The sequence below is a fragment of the Cariama cristata genome, unplaced genomic scaffold (genome assembly GCF_000690535.1).
Source record: "Cariama cristata isolate BGI_N322 unplaced genomic scaffold, ASM69053v1 scaffold14522, whole genome shotgun sequence".
Lineage (NCBI taxonomy): Eukaryota > Metazoa > Chordata > Aves > Cariamiformes > Cariamidae > Cariama > Cariama cristata.
This window is the reverse complement of record NW_009603358.1, coordinates 40404-60303: the sequence shown is the minus strand read 5'-3', so window position 1 is coordinate 60303 and position 19900 is coordinate 40404. Positions and strand designations below refer to the sequence as shown.

The following is a 19900-nucleotide window of genomic DNA, read 5'->3' as shown; positions in this document are numbered from 1 at the left end:
AGCCCCAGCGCCACAGCAGCCTTTGCTCCACCTGCGCGTCCACCGTGGCCGTGTCCCCGTCATCACTGAGGCCCAGCCCCGCCTGAAGCGGTAGCTCTTGCCACCCACCCTCGCAACTGCACCCCACAGGCCCCCGGTACTCATAAATCCTCCCTTAACCTCACATCTCCCTCCTTCCTTTCCCCCGCTGCTGCTTAATTAACAGCAAATACATTTTTTAATTTGTGGTGACTAGCAGTTATCTAGAGAAGAGGGCAACAAAGCGGTGATCAGAGCTGGACCCTTGCAGCGGTCAGAGCAGGCTCCTGCAGCTCAGCCTAGGGTAAAATGGCCAATCCTCCATCCTCCTCCTGCCCATGCACCCCTTAATGCTTTATGAAAAAGTAAAGGAATTCTGACCTTGATCCATGAAGAAGGGCAGATTCAAATCAAGAAGTGGCAGAAGCAGCTACTTCGTTTCAGAAGTTAACTTACACTGCTATTAAGATGTCCACGTTTACGTAGTCCATGCCTGTCTATGCCGGTCTCGTAAGCTGCAACTAGCCAGGAGCTGGTTCTCAAGCTTTTCAGATATCCCTGTTCCTAGGATGTCCATATCTAAGGGAGAAGCAGGATAACTAGCAGAAGCGTTTGACTATATCAATCACCTGGCTGAATTTCTCAAACATTTTACCAAGAAAAGAGTTCACAAAAGCTGAACAGCAAGTTTTCAACGTAGATACACAATGCAAATTTCTCTTGCCCCAGTCATTGCTGTTACTAAGATGTTTTTCCTTTCCAACAGGACTGCTACTCATCTACTCAACAGCCACAGCTTCTGCAGCCAGCGGAACAGGGGATACTGCATCAAACTAGTGCCCAGTGTGGCTCAGTCTCAGTCCATCTAGGTAGCTAGGCAGTGACCTGCCAGCCATAGACATTCTGCATTTTGCTATAAGTGACCCAAGGAGACAGAAGAACTTTTCTCTTTCTGGTCTCCCATAAGGACTGAAGTCCATTAAATGTCTTGACTACAATGCAATTTGTTATCATCTGTTGTGCGTGTTGTGTTTTCAGTTACTTGAGGGGAAAAAATTAGCTACTGCTTCAACTTTCCTGAGTTAATGTTTAATGCATCCATATGTAAAAGGTTCAGTTTCAGAATATGAATTACAAAATAATCCTCTGGGAGACCATAGTTAGTCTGTTGGCATTATCTGTAGCACATTGTTCAAATTACTCTCTTTTGGAAGAGAGAGTTTAAAAATAATTATGCTAAGCTTTCCTTGATACCAAGTTCAGAAGAGGCAACTTAATAAAGAGCACTAAAAATGTATATGCACTTCATAAAAATATTCTAAGAGTTCAAGACTCAGAACAGTCGCCTTACTGAAGCTCCAGGGCTCAGCAGTTTTCATTTGCAGCACAACATATGTAATATCCCCGGATACAAGAGATTTTGTAGTTTCTTACCACGCCATACGTCTTTAGAAAGGAGGGAAAATTTACATGAAGCAAGATGGGGCTATATGTTAAGACAGCAACAATATTTCTTTTTTATGACTTTGTAAGAACAATCAATGCCCAACCATATGAGGCTTTGCTATGAAGGAGTGGCTTATACTGACTCTTTGCTCCAAATCTCTCTAATAAATATTACTCTTGTAGTATTCTCTATAGAAATAATTTTATGGAATGAATGCAGATTGTTTTATTCAGGTCACATGATGTTTTTGTTCAATCAATTTTCAATGTAATTCATATTTGTTCTAATAGTATCATCCTTCTAGGTACAAAACTAAATTACATTTGCATTTTTTATGCCAAGTAAAATGATCAACAGTGATGAAAGACCTAATTTTAAAACAATATTTATAAATCAAAGGAAGTGTCAAGACTTCAGTGAAAAACCAGACGTGGAGTATCATGTTGTACTGGTAACCAAAAAAGCACTGAGTAGAAAACAATTAAGAAGCCCCTTAGCGCTTCAGAACTTTTAAGCACACTGTAAGCACCTATTAACATTCACACATCACCCCAGGCATGGGGAGCTGCCCCTGTTTCAGAGAGAAAGGGAAAGAACAAGTTAAGGCGATTTATCCATGGTCATGGGGGTGATTGTTCAAGTCAAAATTAGATTTCAGAAGCTCCTGACTCCCTTTCCGTGCTCAAACCGCAGTCCTTTTTTGGGGGGTGGGAGTAGGAGGAGGCCAAGGGGAACAGGGTAGGTTTCCCGTGCTTTTATGTTTTGAGGATCCCGATTCTTACAGTGACTGTCCTGACTGAAAGAATTCAGTTCCAACTTTTGCCTGGATTTCCTTCTAGTTTCTTTTCACACCTGCTATCAGTCCTTCTGTTTTCCAGCTGCAGACTTTGACGAAGGGTTCCTTATGGAAAGAGGAGTTGGAAATAAAAGCGTACTGAATATAAACTTTTCCCAAGTCTGACTACTGCTTTTAAGAGTGTAAACTGTCATGTCAGCAAAGTGCTATCCACAGCTAGGATCTTTCCACTCTTTTCCCCTCTTTACAGGTAATTAGAAAAAGGGTCAGATGGAAAAAGTCGCACACGGTTGGGCAGCCTGTAATAGTGAGTGGGGTGGTACCTGTGATGTCAAGGGATATTACAGTTTAAAAGGATAAGACAAAAAGTGACAAGAAACCCAGAAATTTAAAATATTTTGTATTTAACATTTGTAATAATTCTTTCACAGTCTAAAATGAATGCAATTTTTAAAAAATGCCCTACCCATTGCTACCCACCTGATAGGATTCATATTAATACTAAGGAGAAAATAATTCAAGTTCTTGCATCCAGGATAATTCTAGTAAGTCAGTGTGGTCTACACAAATAAAAAGGGATACTATAATGCTATTCTACACAAATCCTACATTCCAAAGTTTGCAAGAAAATTCATGCTTTAAAAGTCTTTGCACTTCTACCATTAAATAACTGTTTGTACAGTGCATATAAAAAGACGATTCAGATTATCACTCCTGGGAAAAGTGAGTATATAATACTACTGTAACTAAAAATTTGCATCAAGTAAGTTACTTGATGTACCTTATATATAAAAAAGGGCATTTTTAAAAGTAGTGTCCATGTGTCACGGCAACGTGTGAAGTCCCTTTAACTCTGGTTACAAATGTTCATTTGAGACCTTATAAAGTTCTTTAAGCTTGTCAAACTTTGACCCCCACTCTTGGAGGCAATCATAATTTAGATCTTCATCACCACTAATGGAGTCTAAGGAACTAAGGCTCCCTGCTAGAGAGCATTGCCCTTCTAAGCAGTAAAAATGAATTGTGTCAGCTGGAAGACTCTGTAGATCATTGTCTGCATCCCAGATGATTTGAGAAACATATTCCTTGAAGTCTGGGACACTGGTAACAGCTGATGTTGATTGGTTTTGATGTGCACGTTTTGGGAGTGAGTCTCTTTTTGGGCCAGTGGGTGTCTTGGAGTGTGGAACAGCTGCCCTCAAGGAGAAGTGGGGAATGGTATGGAGAGGTTTCTTCAGTTCATCTATATCGTAAGCATTCTGGAAAAAAAACAATGCCAATATCAGAGAGAAAAAGCACAAAAGGAAACAGGTTCCAAACATATTTTAAAACTCAGTACAACAAAAAATTAGATTCTGTGAATTTTCTACAAACTGAAGAAAAGGGAGGGCCTAGTCCAAAGGGCTGAGTTCAGATCATACCAAATCCCTCTGCGTAATGGTAGTCTTCAGCTAAAGCAAGAATTCTGTGTCCAGAGCAGCCCCCTCAAAGGAGGCAACAGATGACCAGCATCATGAAAGGCACAGATTGGGTTGAAATACAAGCCTCCCACTCAAGAGTACTTTAGGTTTAAAAAAAAAAAAAAAAAAGTCAATTGGATAAGGACAGTAAGTTAAAAGGTTTGGGAAAGGAAGGTGAGGCGAGGTTGAGTTTCCAAAGACTGGACCAAAGCTGCATCATACCTGATCACGTTCTCCACCTCCTTCTTCATTATAATTGAAGACATTTTCTCTAACATCCTCCCAGCTTTCACGCTCTTCAGGAATGTGGTAAATTCCTCCTTTCCGAAACCCTGAACTTCCCCACTGACTCCACACTGTGTAGGAGACCAAGAGTGCTGGAAGAAATAAAGACACGTATTTGTTATACGACATATGACAAAGTATGATGCATGATGAACAAGTAGTTATATGACTCCTGAGATATTAAATCAACTCTTAATTTGACAACCAAATTCCCAGGTAAGAAATGCATAATTGTTAATATATAAACAACTTATATTCAGGAATGTAAAGAATCATCTATGTATATTACATCATAAACTTCATTAAAAGGGTATTTCACTTACCTAAAGGAATCCATTTAAATAGAAGGCATTTTGGCCAATCTCTGGCCTTTCATCAATCCTGAGTAAATAAGATACCCAAAGTAAGTAAAACACTGTTTTAATGAAGGTTACAAGTGTAATATAATCATGGAGTCTTTACTATTCTGAGATGTGTATGCAGTTTATCAATATGAAAACAGTTTTACGGTGTTATTAACTTTTCAGCCAAAGTGCACCTGAAACTGGACACACTGTGGACATCTCTTTCTGCCCCACACTCTTAATGAGGCTTGCCTGTTAAGATCATAAACTGTCTAGAGGAAGATCTCATCCTTCCTAATATGTGAATAGCAGGTGCTAGCTGCAGGTTCCACCTATTACAAATGTAAGGGCTCAGGGCAGGTGGGAGTTTCAGATGGATGTGGCTGCACACAAATTTGCACGCACAGGTGGAAAGCTCTTACTTAAGAAGGATTGAAAATAAATTATTCTGAAAGAGAGAAGTCCTAAATTTGCTTGAACTGGCTTCAAAGCAAGTAAACTGTAACTACGTGCTGGTGCCTTTTAGCATGCTCAAATGAACTCCCAACTGGTGATGTCCAGAAAAAGTAAAACACTGATCACAACATCTAAGGGTAAAGCAAACTTGATTCAATGGAGCAAGGTACAAGATTAAAAAAAAGAAAAAAGGTACTTGCTTTCCTACCTAGGAAGACAAGGAGGCACATGCTGATTGCCAGAATAGAGCCAGAGCTGAGTCCAACGGGTCTTCCAGCCTTCACCTGGCTAATTTCACACCATCTTCCCTTGTAACCTTCGGGGCACTGGCAGATAGTCTTGTCTTGGGTTTGAGCCACACAGGTACCCCCATTCCTACAGGTCCAGTGTCCACAAGGTGATGAGGTACAGTGTCTGAGCCCTGTAAGGCTGTCAGTCACTTCTACTTTCCCAGCTGGACACCTGAACAACAAAAGCAGAAGATACCTTTTAGGCAAGCAAAGCACCTGGAGTTGTATGTTGTTTTGTGCAAAGTTTGTTACTGTTTCTTTAAAGACAATAATTAAAGTCTTTTCAAGCAAACCACAAATCCACACTGAGAGTATGATAAACATGTAAAATCTCACATAGTGAGCTAGTAGGCTTATCAAAACATGAACATATGCTCTGCTTTCGCTATCCAGAAGATATGCAGAACAGCTTCACTCCTTCCTTAAAAAGGGGATCCATCAGCTTCTGAACAGACTAACCTTTCTTCTACAGATATGTTCAAAACCCCTAGAAGGAAATGGATAGCTGAGATCAATGGGAAAAGGGCTAGCAACACTTAGTATAAGCTTTGTAATGTCCATTTGGACATTTGGGAGGGATGTCATTGACCTCCTCAGAATGACCCATCTTGTCTTTTAGGACTGCAGAGAAACTGATTTCTTCTGATATATCATTGGAGAGGCCATGGAGGAATACTGTGAGGGCACAGACCTGCTTTCTGCAATCCAAAGAAGACATACTAGTGAATAAATAGAAGAGCCTTCATATTGTTCTTGCACAAGTAGACTGAAGAAAGGAGCGTCCCAAGGCACACTTAAGACCATCTCACAGCTTCTTTCAGTAATAAATCACCAGGCCTTGGAAGTGCCAAATTTTGGCTGAACTGAAGGAATTCAAGTAGTGGCTTCTCCCAGTCCTGCATGTGTGTACATTTGGGTTTTTTAACAGAAATGCCTGTATTTTGATTTGCAAATTTTAATATATATTTTGAAAATTTTCTTTAAAGAGTGGATCTTCTCGAAGGAACTGTGTAGAATACCAGCTGGTGGGCTTTGGTTTTGACCCTGGGCAGCCTCCAGTTTTGTGACAGTATAATTTTGAAAGTCTCATTGTTTTGTACAAAGTATGATTGATTTCAACTTCTTTACAGAAAATATATGTAGATATATTGTATATGTAATATCTATTTTATACATATATGTACACACTCTATATATGTTATATAAGAATATATATATTTTCACACAGAGAAGGAGAGACCAAAGCTTTTGCAATCCACCTTTTATCAAAGGGCATTTCACTTCCTCACTAGCCTGTGATTTTCTCACCATGGAAAAAATGGTGGAGTAAATAGGTTCCATATCAGATTTACAGGAAAAGGCAAGTTTGGTCCATGATGGGAGATGAGATGAAGAGAAGGATTTGTCCTTGGGATGCCCCTCTCTGGCCAGCAGCAGCAGGGAGTTTCACTGTTAGAAGCAAGTTGCCTGAACTAAGGTGGAAAGAAAGATCTTCCCAACCACCCCTGGACAAAAACAAAAGCGTAATGTACCGGCATTCATATTTTCTCCACAGGTCTACACAAAGGAAGGGGCTGTAGCAGGGCTGGCTGCTGCAGGCACTGGAATGACATCCCATCGTGACACCTTGCCGCCTCAGAATTAAGCCAAACTCTGTGCTTTTGCCTTCCACGAGAAGTGGCTGACCATTCAGCTGGACATCACGCATACAGCCTGCATCAAAGCAGGGGAGTATACAGAGAAACACATTGAGTTAGCAACTTCCCCACCTCAAGCCTTGCCCCCAACACATATGCAGGAGACCTTAGAGCACTGTAGAAAATTTAAAACATTTTTTAAAAAGATCCTTATGCTGCTTATCAGTTTTATTTTAGAAGAAGAGCTATAGGACATGTGCCTATGTGCTCTGGCTGATCTACAGATCAACAATACTCCACCAGGACAGCTTGGTTGTACCAATGCAACGATTTAGCAGAACTGTGCTATGAACCAGAACAGCTCCACTAAATTAATCTAGATTTAAAACATCATCTTAAAAGTGGCGATGAATGAGAAGCAACAGAATGGAAAAAGCTATCTTCTTGTTGAGCCACAGTCTCAAAGTCCCAGCATCCCACCCCAGGAAATGGAGAGAGCACCTTGAGTTGCCTTGCAAATCCTTCTCCTCCTACCAGGAAGGGTTGTGTCTGTTCCTTAAACCCTTCCGAGGCAAAAAAGGAGTGAAGATCACAGCATGAGTTCCCTGCTTTGGGCCTTTGGCATGGGAAATAAAAATCTGAAGTGCTGTTTTTTAATATCTCCAGGAAATCTCACATCTTCACTAGCACCAGATACAACAGCAAACAGAGAGTTGAACATTGGCTTTGAATTCCCTAGTAGAGGTGGTGGGATTTCATGGGCATAGTAGTCTCCTTGGGAATTCTTACCTGGGTTTTAGACTCTCCAATATACTAAAAGATACCACTTTTGGGCTTTAATCCCCTCCTTTTAGGAACCCGTCATATCACTTACCTTGGAAATCACTCTCTGAATGACTGGGAAGGCGGTTTCCTAGCAAGACGCTTGCCCAATCCATTTCAAACCATCTATTCGTACCCAAGACAGATGTCACTTCTTGATCACCTCCACCACTGTTAACGCGCAGGGTAAATTCATTGTTGTAGCGCTCCATGGTCAGAAGAACCCACTGGCCATTGTTTATACGTAATGTCCTCATTCTCAGAGAGTGATTTTTTTCCCCCAAGCTGAAGTTAACACTGAAGAAACCCTCAACCACCTAGAGGAAGATGACAAAGACCTTTAATAACAGAAATGCACTTCTAAATGTTATTACACAGTCCCACCTCAAGAAATGGACTCGAGTTTTTAAAATGAAAATGGCACTCATTTATAAGTGCTTTATTCCCAGATAAAAATTACCATAAGAAAACTGCAGGTCCAGGAATTATCAACTCTTTTCTTTACAAGCCACTCTTCTAACTCACATGAACCTTTTTATCAATCTTGTCTCTACTGATGTCTACCTCTAAGTTTTCCCAGCTGACTCTTCTGTTACAATTGGAATAATTAGCCTCTGTCTAGCTAATATAATCCATACAGCTTTTTTCAACAGCAACAAAAATATGGAGGCAAATTTTACAGCCAGAGACAGAAGCAAAGGGAAAAGGCAAACAGGACAAAACAATCTTCCCCATTCACGTGTATCACATGCACTCACCTGTACATTTTGCAGGCAGTGAAACAACTAGAATCTATGCTATGAAATGGTAATATTGAAAAGGATAACACAAATGAGAGTAGTTACCCTCATGTGGAAAATTCTTGCTCTTTGTTACATTACAGAATAGGTGTCCTTAATCGGCAACTGCACTGTTTTCTCTTACTAGGGTACTCCACGACAAATTAAAAGCCCTGAAACAGAATGGCTTTCGGACTGCTCACCTCCAGTCGGATGTATCCATTCCCATCCGCAGAGGCCAAGCTGAGCAGGGTGCTGTGGGAGATACGGGTGCGCACCATCAGCTGGATCTGAGTGCTGTGAGTGCTGAGGATGCTCCTCGGCTCATAATGGATCCAACTGTCCCTTCCAAAAGCCCATTCTGGAAGAACTAAACACAACGCATGCAAAACCAAAGTGAAAATCTCAGAAATTACTGCTCCCTCAGATCTGTACTGCTTGAGAATTAACCAGTTCTGAATGCCAGAGTTTTAGTTCTTAAGAAACTTCGGCAACGTAATGAAGTGTCATGGAAAGCACCCCCCCACTGCAAAGGGAATTAAGAGAAAAAGAAGAAATCAAGGGTACAGAATTTAGGCAGGAAAGGGACAATGAGATACTGGCTCTAACATTCTACCTGTCACTAGCTAGACATTCTACCCAATCGCTCCCACACTGAGCCCAATAACTTTTTTCTTCTTGTTTGTTTAAGATCTGAAACATATCTTCCAGTAAAGTAGTCGGTATTGATCTGAAGGAAAAAAAAAAAAAGAGAGAATCTAATGTTTTTTTCAGTAGTTTAGTCCTGTGATTAATAACCCTCACTGTTAGAAAATACACGCTTTACTTCCCATTTCAGTTGGCACAAGAGAAAGCCTCAGGGCAGGCACAGAGTCAAAAGTTATGGTTGTTTTTTTTTTTTTAATTGCAAAGAGAGATTAAGTCAGTGTTTATTATTTTTAACTAGGGAAAATGCACTGAAATTAATTCTTTCCCAATCATCCTGGGGAATCCATCTGAGAGTCATCCAGCAGACAGGTGGATGAAGTTGCACTGCACGCTTCTGTGGAAATCAAAAACCACTAAACCAGCCGGCCCCTGGTGCTCTTACGCAGCAGGCACCCATTTCAGTCTCACTGCTTGACAGCAATCCTAGATCTGCTTGTTTTGGGCACAGCTTGCTTGAAAAAAGAAGTTTCCTCTTACCAAATAAAGACATAGTCCAAGTTAGTTATTAGACAGGAAGAACACTGGGCCACCAACAGGTAATAGGAGGCGAGTGTCACACAAGTAGAAATCCAAAGAGTGCCCAGCTTATCCTGCGGCATTTAGTCTGGTTCCCAGGACATGAAACATCAAATAATCAAGAGACTTCATTTCTGCACTCTCTTTTCCTCTCACTGTTTCTCCTCTCTCTTTTCTTTCTTGAAGCGTGTTTTCTTTTCTCCTCTAGCTCATTCCCTTCACATTATTCCTCCTAACCCACTGTTCTCTCTTGTTCACTATCTCTACAGCTACAGGCTCTAGCTGATGAGCAGGGATGGGTTTTCCTGGGACACTGCAGTGACTCCTGTCCCCAGCTGTCTGCTCCTTGCTGTGAGCATGGCTCAGCCATTCATAAAGCACCAACCGAACACCAGCATTTTGAAGCCCAATATATTAGAAGAAGCTGGAATCAATCAAAGTTTTCCTATTACATCAGGATATCACTTATGAATTTTGAGTAATTACTTTCTGAGCACTTGGTTTGTCCCATAGTGGTGAGGGGCTGGAGCCAATACAGCAGTTGGGCTTGTGAACAAGCATCCCAAGATAATACAAACCAGAATAAGATTTAAATCTAGGCAGATGTTAATAAAGCAGTATAATCTGTCTGTAAAACAGTAATACAAATAACTGAACTGTATTAACCATTTCCATGGTCATTATATACACTTTAAACAGTGAAGGCTCCAGGCCTAGAATATGCCAGTTACGATTCCAGTCCTCACCCCATTGGATAGACAGAGCTTCTGCTGAGTTAATTTACTGTCACACCTTTTAAGTCATGTGTGGCAGATGGAGAAAGGAAGAGAGGGTCTGACTGCCTCATAGGGTATTACTGTTCCATATATAAGATGGAAAAGTGAGCACATTGAGCTGAAAGGATATGGGTAATACACCACCAGTCCTGACTATTAATCACAACACGTTGATTCAACGCTAGCTTGCATGTGCTCACTTCCAGCTGCTCGCTGCTGCTCATCCTCACTTCCAGATCACTCAAACTACAGGACCGAGGGGGCTAATTCTCTTCCAACACTACACAAAGCCCCCAAAGTTATGGGGCACTGGTGCTTGTTATAGACTGTTATGATCAACCTCATCATTTGTACCTAGAGGGAGAAGGCAGATAGAGGGCAGGTAAAGTCCCAATGAACACCTGTAACTCACTTCTGATTTCTGATTCAGAGAAATGGCTGCTGAAGGTATAAAGATGGGGAGGACAGAGCCAACTTCAAGCGTGTGCCCCCTGTACACTGAACATGGCTGTGGGCTAGTAGGAGTTAAATAATTTATTTCCTAAATTTTTGAATTGTGCTAAAATTTTGCACTTCCCTGCAATGTCTCTTGAGGTTTTCATTATCCACCCTTGCATGCTTTTGTTCTCTGATACATATTTCATGCTGATTTTGTACAGGACAACAGGTTTGCTGTAGCCAGCCTGATATTATATCCCCACATGCACCCACTGCTGTGGTCTAGGGGCGTTGCGTAACCTTCAATTCATGCCAGTGACAGACACAAATGCAATTATGCCATTTTATAGATGGAAATTTGGGCCTGAGGATAACTTGAGGGTTATGCCCCCGGGTTTCACAGAGAGAACATACCAAGCTGGCAACCTCATTGCTGTTATAGCCACTGCAAGGTGACAAATAGTACCATGTTCATTAAACTACATTTTGTGATGAGTATCATCAGAGGAAGGAGGCACAATGCAGAATGTTTCATCTTTCACCACTGAGAAATAAGATACTGTGATGAAAAGGACAAAACAACCCACCTGACCACCTGCCCCCCCCTGCAAAGTAAAGCAAGTCTCAACAAGAGCCTCATCTGTGACATTATCTTTATTCAGCAAGAGGTAGAAGGATCCTTACATCGCTGCAGATCTAAGTCATTCCCAGAGTGCAGCATGGTCTTATTACGGTACTCAGTTCAAAGTCGTGGCAAATTTAGAGCAGTACATTTGATGCTGTTCCCACAGATCCTCCCTAGAACTTGCAGTACCTTTTTCACAGACTGGTCCAGCATATCCTGGGGAACAGTCACAGTGAAAGAAATCCCAACCACCAACACACTTGCCGTGGGCACCACAGGAGGCCATCCCACCACTCTGACAAATTTCATCCGTAAGGACACAGCCAGGCGCACTGTTCAAGGACTCTGCAGGGTGCTCTAAATCATAGACCTGGAAAAGGACAAAGAGAAGCATCACATCAGGTGTCTACGGTTACTAGCAGTAAACCCAAGCCTAATCTTAGTAGCCCTACCTTGCTATCAACAATGACATTGCGTATGCAGCCAACAAACCCTCTGAAGTGCCTTTGGGAATCATGGAAAGGCGAAGTCTTCTTAACTCCACCCAGCTGCAGGGGCTGATGGCCACTGAAGAGCCTACCCATGTTGAAGGGAAGGGAGGGAAAGAAAGAATTAGTGGCATGCAAAATACAGTAACTGGCTGATTTCCCCCTCCCCGTTTTTCCTTAGTTCTTTTGAGTAATTATGTTTCCAGTCCTTGTTGTGGTTTTGGTTTTTTTTGTTTTGTTTTGTTTTTTTTTACCTTTGAGATCCCACAGTCTCTCCAGAGGCTTCACAGGCAGACAGATCCATTTGGGACATCCTCTTGATAACACCGTCATTGTCTCTAACTGAGACATTTACACAGTGGTCAAGAATCATCTTCACTTTCTAGAGAAAAGCATTATTTAAAACAACTGAATCCAGAGAAGCGCATACATTTAATTACACATTTCCATTCACTTAGCAGAAAGGGGAATAATAACTAGCAATTACAGTGCAAGAAACTTTATTAAAATAATAAAACTCTTCCAGATATGAATCGGGAAGGTTATTGCACATGGCATATAGCTAAGGAGCCACACAGAAGAAAGATCTGACTCTACCACTACCATTCCAAGTCACTGACATGGTAGAGGGAAGATGGGATTTTCTTGGAGTTTTCTGCCAAATCAGAACCCAGAGAGACAATCTGCCAGGCAACCTATCCCAGATCCTGACGTGCCCTCCAGCTTGTCTTGTGCAGGAGAGGAAGGGGGAGCCTAGCAGATGCCTTCACCACTGTTATATCAGCAAGATGTTCCCCTTAGACAAAAGCATCTCTATCTCCTTTGTGTGGCATGTCTAAAGTCACGTGGTGAGGCAGGGTTTCCCACTTAGAGAAATTAAGGATATTTCACTCCATCAGTCCTGGAAGGGCACAAAGATTTGGAAAGAATAACTAGGTACATGAATTGGTGCTTCCACAGGATCATCCACATTTACACTTACCTTTCCATCACTTATGATTTTAATATTGTGCCACCGGCGATCTGCAACATTAACTTTTCCTGACAGCTGCAGGAAAAGCTCACCAGAGCTGTGGCTGATGGTCAGTGATGGGACGCCACCGGAGAGCTCTGCAAAGGAAAGACTCTTGTTGGATACGCACTAACCATGTTCCCACTCAAACTCAGTTGAAACCACTGTTGCCGTTAGATTTTAGTTGGAGGAGTTATTTAGACAGCTTCAAAAAAATCCAACTTCTAATGCAGTAACACAGGAAACAAACTGGGTATACTGGCAAATTGTTCTGCATTCTCATTATTCTCCAAAAGTAACTTTCTGAAACTTTTTTTCAAAGAAACCTATCAACTAGAAGAAGAATCTCACCTTTACACAAACACAAAGAACAAATACTCTTTGAAGTGCTAACCTAAAGCAAGGAAGTCTTCCCATTCTCCAGGCTGCCCTCGTGCCACTGGTCCGTGGTACAACAGAAGGCCATCGGCGACTTCAGTGATAAACTCTAAGGAGATGCGGCTCTCAAAGCAAGGCTTGAGAGGAGGGAACCAGGCATAACCGTGGCCTCTGAAGCTGTGTTTTGTCTGCTGGCAGTCTGGTCCATGGAAATTTGCAGAACATTTGCATCTATTAAAAAAATAAATAAAAGCAAAAATCCACCATCCAAGCAGAAGTCGTGAAGGGCCCTTCCCACAGTAGGACTCTCCACTTTAAACACAGGAGCCCATGTTACCTAGGTTATAGCTGGGGTTAAGCACTAGCAAAACTCCTGTCAAAAAATGTTCCCTATTGACTTGTTTGTACAAACACAATTTAGCTTTAGTTCTAAATGATAATATGTCTATGCAAGAATATTCTGGGAATAAATGATGGAGCTGTTGTAATACACAAAGCACATTAAACCCTCTAATCTCGTCAGCAAAAAAAAAGAAACCCACTTTTCACTAGGCTCAGTTATCAGCTTGTGTAAAGACTTTATAATGTTGACAAAGAAAGCAAAGGAATCATAGAATCACAGAATACCAGGTTGGAAGGGACCTCAAGGATCATCTGATCCAACCTTTCCTGGCAAAAGCAAAGTCTAGACGAGATGGCCCAGCACCCTGTCCAGCCAAATCTTAAAAGTGTCCAATGTTGGGGAATCCACTGCTTCCCTGGGGAGATTATTCCAATGGCTGAGTGCTCTCATTGTGAAAAACTGTCCTCCTCTGTCCAACTGGAATCTCTCCAGGAAGCATGTGGGAAGGTAATATCACCCAGAAAAAGTGAGAAGAGGTGTGACAGTCGTAGATCTTAACATCTTCATTCTTATTGCAAGCTACTTGCTGGTTTATTTCCTTTATGCTATCAAAATTGGATGCTTGGGGTTCTTTCCTTAATACTCTGGGGGTTCTGTAGAAAAGAGTAATCACAGCATGACAATAACAAAACCTTTAAGGGAGAAACCAAAGGAGCAGCAGAAATGGGCAGGAGGACCGGGAGGGAAACCAGCTGGGCCCCTATTTCTTAGTTTCTCCTTCCCTTAGATTGCTAGTACTTACTGAGAGCAGAGCAACAGGGGTAGGATGCAGAAAAAGGTCACTCACGAAACTACTCAAAATGGACAAGAAGCAAAGAAACCTTAGAGTTGAGCAGATGGTAGGTGGCAGAGCCCACCAAGGGTTTCTGGGCAGCAAAATTTCCCTGGTTGGTTACATCTGAGCAGCAATGTCAGACTCAGATCTTTACTATGACCAAGGCTTCTGCCGCTTCAGTCTGAGTCCTGTCACCCCTATCAAGGGTGCTCAGAAGAGGCTGGCCAGTTGTTTCCACTTTCCTATGTTGCCATTTTTAAGCACACACGCTTAAGGCTTGCCTTCTGGAAGGGGGACCAGGCTCATTCTGAGCTAGTATAGTCCCATCATTTCTTTCATCTTCATACCGTTTTACCTGTGAGATGCCATTTTTGGAGAAAAAATGAGGCAAGAAATGTGGGGAAGAGGTTATCAAGTGATATAAATGATGTGATTAAAACATTTAACAGCATTAAGGTAGGCTGCACAAAATAAGAGCATTTTGCAGGGTGGCATTAATAGAACCGGTGTAGGCTGCAAACTTGCCAAGGTTTTCCTGGAGACTACGACGAACCTAAGTATCTACCTGAAAATAGAGGTTTGTTTACAGGATCTGTGCGCGAAGTATAACAAAACTCAGATCTGCCACAGTGAGAAGACACACAGTGATGCCTCCTCCAGCTTCCAGTCATCCTCCTTACAGACTGAACTAGGAGCATTTTATTTGCACACCAGACAAAACTTTACCAACCTGTAGCCCAAATCAGTATCCACACATGTGCCACCATTGAGACAAGGGTTTGCCTGGTATGAGGAGCAGGAGAGATGAGGACTCTCCCGAGCTGCACAGCCACACAGGGCATGACTCCAGACTGTCACGGACACCAGTGAAATGCTTCCAGCTGTGGTTATTGCTGGCACGTGACTCTCTTCATGCTTGCTGATGCATCCACTGCTATGAGTGCAGTTTGCGGTCATGCATTCATCGATGCCAATCTGGGTGATATTTATATCCAAGAGGTTTTCCAGCTGTGGAGAACAATTAATTGCATTCATCTGACCCACAGAAAGGAAACTCACAAATGACAGCAATGAAAAGCCCAAGTCTTATTTATTTTCAAAACTGGTTGCTGTGCTGCTTCTTTCCAACATCTACCTCACCCTGTCCAGCCAAAGGCAGTTCAGCCTGGCGTCTGTTAAGGCCAAAGCCTTCGTGTAAGTCAATTATAGCATGAGCAAGCACTTAGAGGACAAAAATATCATCATATTCATCATAAACTGAATGGATAAATCTTAATCGCTGATGGTTCTGATGAATTACTGCCATAGCATCTGAGCTGTATTTTTAATTTGGACTTCTGTCTTGAAAATATTGGGAAGGGTGGACAGGCATTGGGCAATGAAGAAGTACCTTTTCTGGCAAGCGCGAGTTGGTACTGCAGCCTTGATTCTAAACATAACACTTATTTCAGCCGCTGTGTACCAACAGACACATTTCCATCAGAGTGAGTCATTTAACTCTTAGAGGTAACTTCTTTTGCAAGAGGGGCAGGAACTTTACTAAATTCTCAATGCACATTTCCAACCTGGTTTTCCACTGGAAAGTGGTTATTTTACTGCTTTGGCCTCTTAACTGAGAAAGTGGGGACTTCTGACTGGTTTGTGAGTTTCAGCTACAGAACATTTCTGCGTAGAGGACGAAAAATTGAAACATTAAGACACCATGTAGAAAGGCAACAGCCAAACACATCCTTTACACAGAGTTTTACGTTCTTTTCAGTAGGAAAAACATTTCACATTCCTAAAAGCCCATTGTGTTTGGGTCACTTAATATGTATTTTTAGGCTGGCTTTTAAAATATTAATATTTGAAACTTTTAATATAAGTGCTAAAGGACTGTTTGACTTTACTGGTTAAAACTATCCATTTTTTTTCACACCTTACTCCCTCAGTCATTCTAAGTATGCACATTCATTAGGCAATGGATATTATTTGAATAGACACAATGAGAAGATGCTGTGGTTTCATATGTAGTATGGATACTTACCCACGCTCTGGAGGCTGCTACATTGCCATTAAGTTTTTCTGCTTTATAATAAGGTGGACCATAAACTGCAAACCAAACATCAACCCCTCGAGTTTGACTTGGGCTACTTAATACACTGAAAATGTGAACGTTTTCCTGTTGAACTGATATAATTTCTGAAAGCAGCTTCTTCATCTGGTAGTATTTACTCTGTTTTTCAGGGGACTGGGATATGAACTCCTCTGGAGTGGTATCTGTAATAGAAGTTATAAAACTGACAAACACATATCTTGCAACTGTTGTAGCAATAAAAGAGAGGACCACCACACAATATATATTAAGGTTGCAGAAAATGGACTCAACTGCAAATTCAGGAGTATTTTCATTTTTAGGCTCTGAAATTTTCCATGCTGGTTTCTGCTCAGGGTTTGTGTTCTGAAACTTTTTGACTTTTACTAATTTACTACTCTTTTTTTATTATTATTATTTCTCTTTTAAATCAGGAATATGTTTAAGAAGATTTTACTTTTCCACAAAGATTGAAACAATTAGGTGAATTTCAGGCAGACACTTGTTCAAATAAAGTTTTCTTCTGAAATATAAATAAAAAGTTGGTGTAGAAATCTTTCATCTTTGTCTTCTATGTCAGACAAGCATTTCTTGCTGTCTTTTTTCTCCGTAGATGCTCTTTCACATGCAGTGTCAAAGGACCATACAAACAAAGATGCATTTTCAAACCCTTACCTAGAAAACTATTAGCTCTCATCCCATGCCTAAGAGTATTAGAATTCCAAGTAACACAGCAGTAACATTAAAGAGGTAGACTTCAGTATTATGATCCTAACGTACTTCTTCACATTGCTTACCTTTTATTCGTATAGAACCAGCATTATGGAGGGCATCATCTTTGATTTCCTTCACTATAACCTTTACAGTTGAGACAACATCTGGCCAGACTCCATCAATGACCCTAACTCTTATGTTGTATGTTCCTGGTGGGGTTCCTTCTTTAATAGTCAGCAAACCTGAGTTATCATTAAGGATAAAGTACCTGTAATAAGAGTTAAGCCAAGGAACAAGCTATGAGAAGTTCAAAAGCTACGTGGTAATTATCATCACTGATGGTTTTTCTGATCCACTTTATTTTGGGAAAGCTATCAAAGAAAGCAGATGTGTTCCCTCATGAAGGGACAGAGCAGAACAGAACTTCTTTACATTGCCTTCTGTTGGCTCCTAATGACTCTTCACCAGTATATCAAGAAGATTTCTTCCTGCTTCCATGCCATATTAACTGTGTAGGAAGACTCAGGCTACTATATCCTTAACTTTGGAAACAGTGCAAACTCTTAGTCTGGATACATTCATCGAGAGTGACACCTCTGCCAAAACCTCCAAATGGCACATGTACATCTCAACTCTGGTCACAATCCAGACATTTTGGTGTGAACGCATCTAATACAAATAAGGTCTTAAAACCAGTGGTGCATGGAAACACCAACTCTCCCTATTGAGAGGAGCTTGGATGAAGGAGGATGGAAGTTAGTGGGTAGTTTTACCGTAGTGGCTCACTGATAATGATTATGGGTATGACTGTGAACAGGAATTTAGAATGGTGTTCTAGCCCATCAGCCAGTGGGAAGTGGACGGATTTGGCATTCAGCATTATTTACTGCAGCCTCATGATCAGAAGGGCTTTTGGAGGGTTACACACAAGCATCTAACCAACAAAATGCTTTTGCACACTTATTTTCAAAAAAAAGCAGTTTAAATACTTTTAATGGTTTTGTGTGTGGGCAAGTTTTTCATACATTTCACCCAACTCCCATTTTTCTTTCCAAATACCTTGATGTTTTCCCTTCAAATTGGTAGATTTTGCGATCCCAATCATCATCATCAGGGGCACGGACCTGGCCCAGTACAGTTGTGGGGAGGATACCTACAACAACATAGCATATAAGTGGCACAGTCAGACCTCTCACACGTACACAAACAGGTTGGCCATTTAAGTTTTACCGGTTTGTCGTAAGTCTAAAACCTCTGTAAAAATAGTTGAGATATAGTTCCTGAGAGAGGATGTGCACCAGTTTGCAGATACCTCATGGTGTCCTGCTTATTGGGTGTTTGTTGTATGGCTACACAGATTTAGTTCAACAGGTGGCTGCAATGAAAAGTGATGGGAAGGAAAAAAGAGAAGCCACCTCTGAGGAAAGATGTAAGAGAGATTCAGGATTACTCATTTTCACTATTTTTGCTGCAGTATCCCACCAACTTACAGAGCGGTTTAGACAGGGATTGGGTTTTGGCAGGATAAACAACCAAAATGCTGACTGGATTATAAAGGACAAAAACCAAGAGCAGTTTGGAGGAAATTACAGCAAGATAGAGAGGTTGTCCAAGGTACAGTAACCAGGCTAATTTTGAGTAGATGGTGAGACTTTGGGGTGAGATGGAAAGCAGGGTTTGCATCCTCTCAGCAAGGCTCACAAATTGTATTTTTTTGTTTTACAAAAGCTATTTCTGAAGGAAAGGTCCATAGGTGTCTGAATTCATAGATCTACTGAGTAAAGAATGAAGGATACACAAAGAAGAGGAAAAACTGTGGGATTTCACCATGTGAAAGGAAACAGCATGAACCCTGACAACTGAGGATCTGCATGCGAAAAGAAAACTGAACCTCTCCTGCAACTGTGGCAACATTCATTGGATATTTTGCAGGAGATGGTATACAGGATGCCCTGGTGTTTGACTCCCACATTATATGAATATAACATACAACATGAGAGTAGCCTTCTGATTCTGTCTCTCCTTAATATTTTAAATAACGAAAGATCTGAAGACCTGAATAGTCCCTCCTAGAAATTAACAGTGCAAATGAGTTTAACCTTTAAAGAGGCAACTAAGAGGGGATTCAGGTTGAACAAAAAGATCTGGCACTTAGACTACAAGCAGAGTTTCTCAGCAAGTAACAGCCAGCCTTGGTTTCAACTTTACAATAAGCTGAACTTGAGAGTGAGCACACAACAGGCAGAACAATGTTTCAGTACAAATAAATGTCAACAGCATCTAGACAGAAGTAGTTTCTAGTGTACCCACAACAGGCTATTTAATGTGCTATCAAACCACAGGATACGCAGCCGAGTAGAAGAGAAAGGAATGACCTGAGCCTACATGGATGCAAGCATCCCAAAACCTTTTTACCCATGTGGTTTATTTTGCTGTTGGCCTTATTATGTGGGGACACTGGATCATGAAAGAACTGCTAGCTAACCACCAAAGCAAGAAGGGAAAAGTGGTTTCTCTCACACTGCCTGCAGCCAACACTCACGGCAAATTCCCCTATAACAGCATCTGTTAGCTGAAGGCTTATAGGAATGTCTCAGGCAGTTTACACATGAGTTCAGCTTAAGTGTGTTCACTGAAACTGAATTCAGTCTGGAGGAGG

At 41.3% G+C, this 19900-nt stretch overlaps 1 protein-coding gene across 1 annotated transcript in view; it reads right to left on the bottom strand.

Annotated features, from left to right (window-relative positions):
- Positions 1-3031: 3031 nt before the first annotated feature.
- LOC104157715 (neural-cadherin-like) overlaps positions 3032-19900 on the bottom strand; it is a gene marked incomplete at its 5' end in the record, with an annotated part of 41952 nt that continues 25083 nt past the window's right edge. The window contains 15 exons of the mRNA XM_009695151.1: positions 3032-3520; positions 3944-4098; positions 5015-5268; positions 6629-6809; positions 7608-7872; positions 8538-8704; positions 11587-11767; positions 11850-11989; positions 12147-12267; positions 12868-12995; positions 13292-13506; positions 15184-15461; positions 16480-16712; positions 17325-17509; positions 18301-18394. Of these exons, the coding sequence (XP_009693453.1) occupies positions 3119-3520; positions 3944-4098; positions 5015-5268; positions 6629-6809; positions 7608-7872; positions 8538-8704; positions 11587-11767; positions 11850-11989; positions 12147-12267; positions 12868-12995; positions 13292-13506; positions 15184-15461; positions 16480-16712; positions 17325-17509; positions 18301-18394 (2999 nt within the window). The remainder of the gene's footprint in view (positions 3521-3943; positions 4099-5014; positions 5269-6628; positions 6810-7607; positions 7873-8537; positions 8705-11586; positions 11768-11849; positions 11990-12146; positions 12268-12867; positions 12996-13291; positions 13507-15183; positions 15462-16479; positions 16713-17324; positions 17510-18300; positions 18395-19900) is intronic.